The 9104-nt window shown below is 34.0% G+C and overlaps 1 protein-coding gene across 1 annotated transcript in view; it reads right to left on the reverse strand.

The window, feature by feature from the left end:
• The window catches only part of C17H8orf89 (chromosome 17 C8orf89 homolog), a 47746-nt gene extending 40664 nt beyond the window's left edge, over nt 1-7082 (reverse strand). The window contains exons 1-3 of the mRNA XM_061172075.1: nt 6956-7082; nt 5175-5328; nt 1647-1702 (exon numbers count right to left, since the gene is read on the reverse strand). Of these exons, the coding sequence (XP_061028058.1) occupies nt 1647-1702; nt 5175-5328; nt 6956-7082 (337 nt within the window). The remainder of the gene's footprint in view (nt 1-1646; nt 1703-5174; nt 5329-6955) is intronic.
• Between the last annotated feature and the right edge of the window lie 2022 nt (nt 7083-9104).

Here is a 9104-nt window from a genome sequence, read left to right on the forward strand (position 1 = left end):
TGATTACCACACCTTGGGAGGTGCTAGTGGCATCTAGTGAGTAAAGGTCATGGATGCTGTTAAACATCCTACAATGCACAGGACAGACCCCCACAGCAGAATTATCCAGTCCAAAATGTTAATACTGTCACTGTTGAAAAATCCTATTTAGATAATAATCAACAGAAGGTAAGAAAATATAATGACAAAATGAAAAATGTTTGACTGTACAGCTCAAGAATCTTCACCATTGACTTTGGGTAAAATTACTTCAGGAAATGGCTAAGAATTTATTGGAGAACATATATGCTAGACAAATGCACTATGTCACATGCCATAAATAGTTCTTTTAGTATGTCGCCCCATGAATCTGTAACACGTGAAGCAAGGAATGAGGCAGTAAGTATAGATATCAGAGCTGCCAGGAAATTCTCCAAAATCTTGTAGGCATCATTAAAAGTGTAACTAACTGACTCAACAGTGTCTGTTTTTGAAAAACAAAATTCTGATTAAATGTATCAGAAAGGTGGAAGTGAGAATGTCTGATTTTAAAGCTTCAAAGGACAAACTCATACTCCAAATAGGTGGAAATCCTCCTTGGTGCTGTAAAGTCTCTTAGTCACCACGGAGTAGTTTTTTGGAACCCAAACTGTTGGCATATAGATAGGTTTTTGTAGTTGGATGTTATAGGTACACAGGTTCATGAAAAAATTAATTAGAAGATAAGGCTAGAAAGGAAAGTTAGGGGAAGACGGTAAAGAGTTCAAGGCCAAGCTAAGGAGTTCATACTTTAGTCTGTAGGTAACAAGTTGTTTTTGAAGAAGGGAGTGATGTGATTAGAGGCCAAGTTTTAGGCTTTTGTTGTAGTGTTAAAGGACTTCCAAGGTCAGAAACTCTAAAGCAAGACCATTTTGCAGGTTATGCAACGGTCCACATGAGAGATGATGAGGGCCTATCCCAGGGTCCTGAGAGGTAGGCCTGTTAGCATAACTGATGCCATCTTGGGTCCACACAGTTTCTCCTGTCCTCCCACTGACCTTACCCGGGACTGTACTGTGCAGTGAATCACTTCTCTGTTGTCAAGGGCTTTGTAGTTAATAGATATTGCTTAATAATCATTAGGACCAGGTGACCTCTATGCTCTGTTAGCCTCCAAACAATGATGAAGACCTTCCCTGACATATTCCTGGCATCCATGAGAATAGCTACCCATTCATAAATCTTGACTTAGGACTACACTTCCTGTTTTCAAGCACATACTCCCCATGCCCTAGGGTTAACTATAAAGTTGTCCCAGTGGCCCCTCGGCAGTGTGGCGTGTGCCTACACATGTTTCCAGATCGCTGTCTGCTCAATCCCACCCTGTGAGTAAGTTACCATATAATAAGCTGATCCATTGATTATATGGAGCTGCCTGCCTCGGTTTTCGGTCTCAAGATGCCTTCTCAGTTCGGTAGGCACTTTTTGTTCCCTCCATCCTCCAACATGAGATAATAATGGTATGTATATATTGAACACAACATCCACTAAGTTTATAAACAAAGCTTAAAAGAAAAATTAACAAAACAAAGACAATTAAGTCAATGGAAAGAAAGGAAGTTTAAAAAAAGATAAGTATGGAATAGTTAATAAGACATGTGGTAGGAGAAAAATACGATCCAGCCTACCTTTTGATTTCTCCTGAAGTGGTGCCACAGTACATGCTGGCTTAGTCTTCTTTAACCTAAAATTATATATTATCATAAATTCACTCTTACATAAATCCAGGGTACATTAATTTTTTTAAATACAGTAAGAGATAAGAAGCTTGCTTTCAGTGAAATTCACTTGTTGAAGGACATCATATGAAAATTAAATAAACGTTAAAGGAAGGAAACTCCTTCCATCACAGATAATCCAATCAGAAGCAGATATGAACCAACTCACTATCTCGATTTTTGTTAATAAATTTTACCAGTGGATGAGTGTTAGGTCTGACTTTTCCCACCTTTATCTTATCACTAATCATGTTTCAGGAAATGCTAGAGGAAGGGACTCAAGATTAGACGAACAGGGTATCTAGATATGCCAGATACCAATTATCAGTTATTTGTGCTCTTTTTACCGATTAATTACCACAATCTGAGTTTTGTCATAATTAACTTTTGTTCCTATTGGAATAGATCTAGATAATGAGTAGGTTATTAGAGGAAATATGTCACGATTGAATCTGCTGTGGGCGAGATAACCCATAAGAATTCCAAATTTCTTGTAACTTCATTAAACTTTAGGAGTCAGCTATAACTTTTTTTTTTTGTTCTCTATTCAATCAAAACATATATTAGTTCTTAATCCATGTGATACAGTTTAATGAAGTCAGCTTACACGGCTGCTTGGAGGTATCCTAGCAATTTATTACCATGGCAACATCACATTTCCTAGTTGTCAAATACGGGTACAGTCAAGATGAGCTGACCTAGTATTCACACTGAGGTTTGGAACTCAAGACCAGCCTTAATGATTGTTATGTGATAAGGTTTTAGTGGTCCCTAGGGACACTCCTCAGATTCTCTTCCACCTATTGACTGATAACTGAAATTCTATGATTCATCTCCTTAGCGTGAAGGGCTTTATGTCCTTCAAAAAACATAGAACATCCATTTTTTTAAAACAGTGTCCAATATCAGAACAAATATCTTTGTGTATTGGCTGCATGGAACTTTTAAAGATAACACTGGCGAGTTGAGAGGTCATATTGCTTCGGTTTCATAATATTAATTTAAGGGAATTAAACTCACAAATCATCGTTTCAGGTCTGCTAGCCTGCCAGCTAGAGGCAGTTTGTCATACCGCAGGATAGTCAGCTGTAATTTTTAAATGCACTTCACCTCTAAGACTATTTTCAGTTATATTACCAAAGAATGCCTTGAGATTCACTGAAAAATTTTATCATTTAAGAAATTTAAAAACACATTAAACTTTTATCAGAGTTTTTAAATCAAATATCCACATATGGAGATTTTAAAAAAAAGGATACAGGGTTATATACAAGACAGACAAAAATTAGTACTCCCCTGCTTTGCCAAGACTGTTCTTTCACAGGGCATTGTTCAATATGCAGAGGAGAATAAAATACTTGTAGGCAACCCGACATGTTCTCAGTAGAATGGCTAAAATAAAGACACAGGGAAAAGAACCAACATTTACGTTCGCCAAGCAGTTCATAAGCAGTGTGACACTCAGCCACCGCTCTTCCACTTTGTGTCTGAAGAACACTTGTCATAACACGAATATAATATAGTCAAATTATTCTTCATTAAATTAAGTAAATTCACACTCAAGTCAACATAAAATATTAAGGGATCATTTCACAAACAGCCAAATTGCAAATGAAAAAAATAATGAACTGAAATTGGATGAAAAAGGAAGCAAATTGAAGACTTAAAATCTAGAGGCCCAATGGGTTAATTGTTGGTGCTTTCCGGGTTTCCAGTTTCTTTAAGATGATCATATGCATTGAAAGAAGGGTAGCAAGACTGGTCTGTACTGAGACAAGTCCATAGCCATAGGCAGCCCTACATACTTTTGCCCGGAGGTCAAGAGTGAGCTGAGCGTCAGGGATACAGGTGTCTCGGTAACAATGGAAACTCACTGTCCTTAAGTAGGTTTCATATTCATGTTTCCAATAGTGTCTCTTCTTTCTACATCCCTGCCATCCCTCCTCTTTAACTGCTACCATCTACTCCACTAGCAACTCACAATCTCTCTTCCACCATCTCTGATTCTGCCTTATTTCATCATAACCTCACTTCAGAAAGAGTAATTTTGCTTTTTATATTTTTATAGCTTGACAATCTGTCCTCGAATGATATTAAAAATGATGGGAAAAGCTTTATGTATGTTATTGTTCATTATGGTGTTATTTGCAAAACCAAAAAAAGGACAAAGCAACTTGAAAGTCCAACAATAGGGAAATTAAATAAAATTAAATAAACTATGGCTCTAACAATGAAATATAATGTGGCCAGTAAAGACTGTTTGAAGATTATGTCGTAACATGAAAAAAATGCATACGTGTAATATTAAGTAAAAAAGGGCAGAATAAAAAATTGTAAGTACACTAAAATCACAACTCCAATAAAAATCCAAAATGAAGGAGGATAGAAGAGAACCTCCAACAATAAAAATGGATATGTTAGGATGGATAAATTATCAAATAATTATTTTTATTTTTTCCCTAAATTTTCTATAAAGTTATTTATTTTCATAATCTAGATATAAACTATCCACAACTTTTCATTTTCAGTATATTCTAATTCTTTATTTATATTACCAAAATTTGTTTCCAGAGTAATTAACAAGACCAATAATAGTAGTGGAAAACTCAAGAAATATATTCTGAAATTCCAATATGTGTGTGCTATGTATAACTAGATGACTTCAAAGCACACTATGGCAGGAGATAATATGAAAATATACATCCTCCCCTAAAGAGAGTTACAACTCAGACTGCTATAAATGCTTCATCTTTTTTTAGGCTGGCAAAATGAATTAGTACTAGGCATTCAATAAATACTTGATGAATAAATAAACAAATCAAAGCAGAAACCAAATAGGATATGAGACTGTCTTACTAACTTACAGGTCCCTTTGGAGAAAGAAGTTTTCTTTTAATGCTATGTCAGGCAATCTGATTTATAGTAGGAAAGGTGTTTATCATAATGTGTTTAAATGCCAGTATTCAAAGTCAGTAGGACTTTTCTGGCTGACAAACTCATTTCATCTGATAGCAATGCAAGGTCTTCATTAGGCTGACATCTCATTCAGGATCTCCCCTCACACCACTTCAGTCAAACTAGAAATGAAACACAAGGTTCTCTATTCAGGGTACAGAAATCTGTTAGTATTGCAAAGAGTTCATTTATTTATATTGCTAAAAATTCCAAAATTCTCATGAGCAATCTATGCTAGAGCAATAAAGATTTTTTAAAGTAAGTCCTTAAATTCCTTCTGGCAATGTCACTTGAAAACAGAAAAAAGTACCTACTGGTCAAACTGAATAAAATCGCTAATTGAGATTTTAAAAAATTAATTCCTTTATGCAAAAAATAGTAGGCAAGAAAGAATTAGATTCACTAGCCAGAAAAACCTCTACATTCAGCAGTGTTACTATAAATAAATATTCAACAAAAGAGAATCGAAAAGAAATGACCTACCTGACAGGAGGCATCTCGGTATCAGCATGCAGGAGTCTTTTATGAACCTCTAGTGGAGTGGAACTTACACTTTTTTGGCAATTTTGCAATCCTGGTAAATATGGCATTTTGACACATTCTTTGAATTCTTCTAGACCAAATGCTGTGGTGTATTCTAATTAAAAATAGTATAATGACCATCTGTATTACTTCTTAATTAAATGCATATAATTTTTTTTTTACTATATACTAAAATGTATAATAAATATACCAAATCAGTCATTCAGAAAATAAAATTAAGCTACTGTAATTGAGCTAGCATCTTTCCCAAGAGAATACCTTTCAATTCCGAGGATGGGGATTGCAGGCAAGAGCTGATTAAGGGGCTAAGAACTATTAGAAGAAGGAAGAAGGCAGCTTCACAGATCTCCCATAGTCATCACTGTCCTTCATTATTTTGTTTAATCAGAATTCCCAGAACATTAGATACATTCACATTGAAAGACAGATTAAAAGCACTTTCAAGAATCTCGTAATATCTGCTACTTTAAATCCTTTCACCTTCCTGCTTTTGTGTAGATAATCTAGAGGTACAAATACATGATTATCGGAGCTAGCAGTGAGAGAGAAAAGAATTGCATTTCAGGCAATGATTTTAACTCTCACTCTGCAAAATCCCACATCAAATCTACAAACAGCAACATCTGAAGCATCAGGAGGGCTTCTTCTACTGACCTCAGGTATCACTGGTATAAGAGGTTGTTCAAATTATTCTTTTTAAAAAAAAAACTTCAAAATGAAGACAGTAAATGGAAAAAGAAAATTAAGAGATTAAAGGTTTGGATGATTTTTAAACATAGAGAATTGTTTTCTAAGCTTTCTCTATTAAGTAAATCTAGCATAGCAATAGAAATAGTATTTAATGGGACTAGAGTAATATTAAATGCTCAAAATGCTATTTTTCAACCTTTGATTATTCTTTTTTGGAAAAAATAGTTTCTCTTGATCAAAATCATGTAGAGTTTCTTTTCAGTAATTAGATTTGGGGGTAGGAGAACAGATAAACTGGTGTATCTTTAATAGGAATCTAGTAAAAACGTCGAAAAAATACAGTAACACACTCAAAACCAGGAGTGATAAAATGGCTGGGGAGTTTGAAATTTGCTGTTTTCAAGAATTCTATCTCCATTAATAAAGCCAAAGGCAAAATTCAGTATAAACAAGAAATACAATTATAATTTGAAATTAAGGGGGAAAGTTATTACACTCGTATACAAGTCAAAAGTTCTGAAATTAGTCTTTATTGAGCAACTATGAGATATAAGATACTTTCCACATAGCTCACTCAAAAAATAAAGTTTGGGTTAGAATTATTAATACAAAAAGGTGCTGTTAAAGATTTGGGTTTCTTAAAATATAAATACCAACTTGAGGTATTTAAAAACAAACATGACTTACAAAAAGAAGTATGATCCAACAGAGGTAGCACTACACTGATATCAAGAGTAGTTCTTTAGAATTTGTTTTTTATCATGAGTTATAGAATTACCTTAAGTAAATTATTCCTAATCTGCTTCCAATTTCTTTTGAATTTGTTTTTTATCATGAGTTATAGAATTACCTTAAGTAAATTATTCCTAATCTGCTTCCATTTTTCTTTTCCATAAGCCTACGGTATTATCCTTCTTACCTAAATGTTACAAAAATTATTTAATGTCTCTTGACTGATTAAAAAAGTACATGTAAATTCAAGGTACTACTTCTATATTTTTGTAAGTAAAATAAGAGTAAAATGAAGTTACCTTTCCTCATCTTTTGTGTTTCTAAAACTGCTTTCCTCCAACTTCTCTCAAAAAGAAAACAACTGTCAAGGGAATTTCTGGTGACATTAGAAGGTTCAAATTTGATTTCAGGAGGCAGCACTAGCATTTTTTCTTCTTTTTTCAACAGTGCTGATGAAAGTAAGATGCTGCACCAGATTCAGGACACAAAATACAGAAAAACAAATTGTTTTCCATCATACAAATTAAATACTAACATAGATTTAAATGAAAAGTTTACTTACAACATGTAAATACATATTCTTCGGATTTTAAAGCAAGAGGCCTTTAAGAACATAGCTAAAATAAGTTGTAAGACTTTTTTCTTTTAAATATTTTATATTTTAATGAATTCTTTCGATTTGAGGTTACAGATATTTGGCAATATAAAAAAATCTAAAGTTCAACAGCAAATTATCATGTACATGACAATGTAATGCTTAGGATTCTCTCAAAAATATTACCATTATGCACCATGACCAAGTGAGATTTATCTCTGGGATGCAAGGATGGTTCAACATACAAAAATTAGTTAATATGATATACCACATTACAGAATGAAAGATTAAAAAATCACATGCTCATCTCAATAGATGCAGAAAAAGCTTTTGATAAAATTCAACATACTTTCATAATAAAAACTTTCAACAAACTAGGAACTGAGAGAAATTATCTCAACATAAAAAAGGCTATATATGAAGAGCCCATAGCTAACATAATCAAGGGTAAAAATTGAAAGCATTCCTCTAAGATCAGGAGCAAGGCAAGGATACCCACTCTCACAACTTCCATTCATCATAGTATTGGCAGTCCTAGCCAGAGCAATTAGAAAGAAAAGGCATCTAGATTGGAAAGAAAAAAGTAAAACTGTCCCTGTTTTCAAATGGCATAATCTTATATATATCGAAAACCCTAGACTCCACAAAAAAATGTTAGAACTAATAAAGGAATTCAGGAAAGCTGAGGGATACAAAATTAACAAACAAAAGTCACTTGCATTTCTATACACTAACAACAAACTATCTGAAAAGGATATTAGGAAAACAATCCAATTTATAATAGCATCGAAAAGAGTAAACTACTTAGGAATAAGCTTAACTAAGGGAGTAAAAGATTTGTATGCTGAAAAACTATAAAACATTGATAAAAGAAATTAAAGAAGACGCATACAAATGGAAAGACATCCCATGCTCATGGACTGGAAAACTTAATATTGTCAAAATATCCACATTACCCAAAATGATCTACAGAGATTCAATGCAATCCTTATCAAAATGCCAATGCAAAAGAATTAAAAATTTTAGTAAAAACAATTTAAAAATTCATATGGAATGTAAATCAATGAATTTAGAACACTCCCTCACACCATACACAAAAATAAACTCAAAATGGCTTAAAGACTTAAATATAAGACATGACACCATAAAACTCCTAAAAGAGAACATTGGCAAAACATTCTCTGACATAAATTGTAGGAGTTTTTTCTTAGATCAGTCTCCCAAGGCAATAGAAATAAAAGCAAAAGTAAACAAATGGGACCTAATCAAACTCATAAACTTTTGCACAGCAAGGGAAACCATAAACAAAACAAAAAGACAACCTCCAGACTGGGAGAAAATATTTGCAAATGATGCAACCGACAAGGCTGAATTTCCAAAATACACAAACAGCTCACACAGCTCAACATCAAAAAAACAAACAATCTGATTACAAACTGGGCAGAAGACCTAAATAGACGTTTCTCCAAAGAAGACATACAGATGGCCAACAGGCACATGAAAAGATGCTCAACATCCCTAATTATTAGAGAAATGCAAATCAAAACTACAATGAGGTATCACCTCACACCAGTCAGAATGGCCATCGTAAAAAAAGTCTACAAATAATAAATGCTGGAGAGGGTATGGAGAAAAGGGAACCCTCCTACACTGTTGGTGGGAATGTAAATTGGTGCGGTCACTATGGAAAACAGTATGGAGGCTCCTTAAAAAACTAAAAATAGAGGTACCATGTGATCCAGCAATCCCACTCCTGGGCATATATCCAGAGAAAACTCTAATTAGAAAAGATACAGGCACCGCAATGTTCATAGCAGCACTATATACACTAGCCAAGACATGGAAGCAACCTA

The sequence above is a fragment of the Eubalaena glacialis genome, chromosome 17 (assembly GCF_028564815.1).
Source record: "Eubalaena glacialis isolate mEubGla1 chromosome 17, mEubGla1.1.hap2.+ XY, whole genome shotgun sequence".
Lineage (NCBI taxonomy): Eukaryota > Metazoa > Chordata > Mammalia > Artiodactyla > Balaenidae > Eubalaena > Eubalaena glacialis.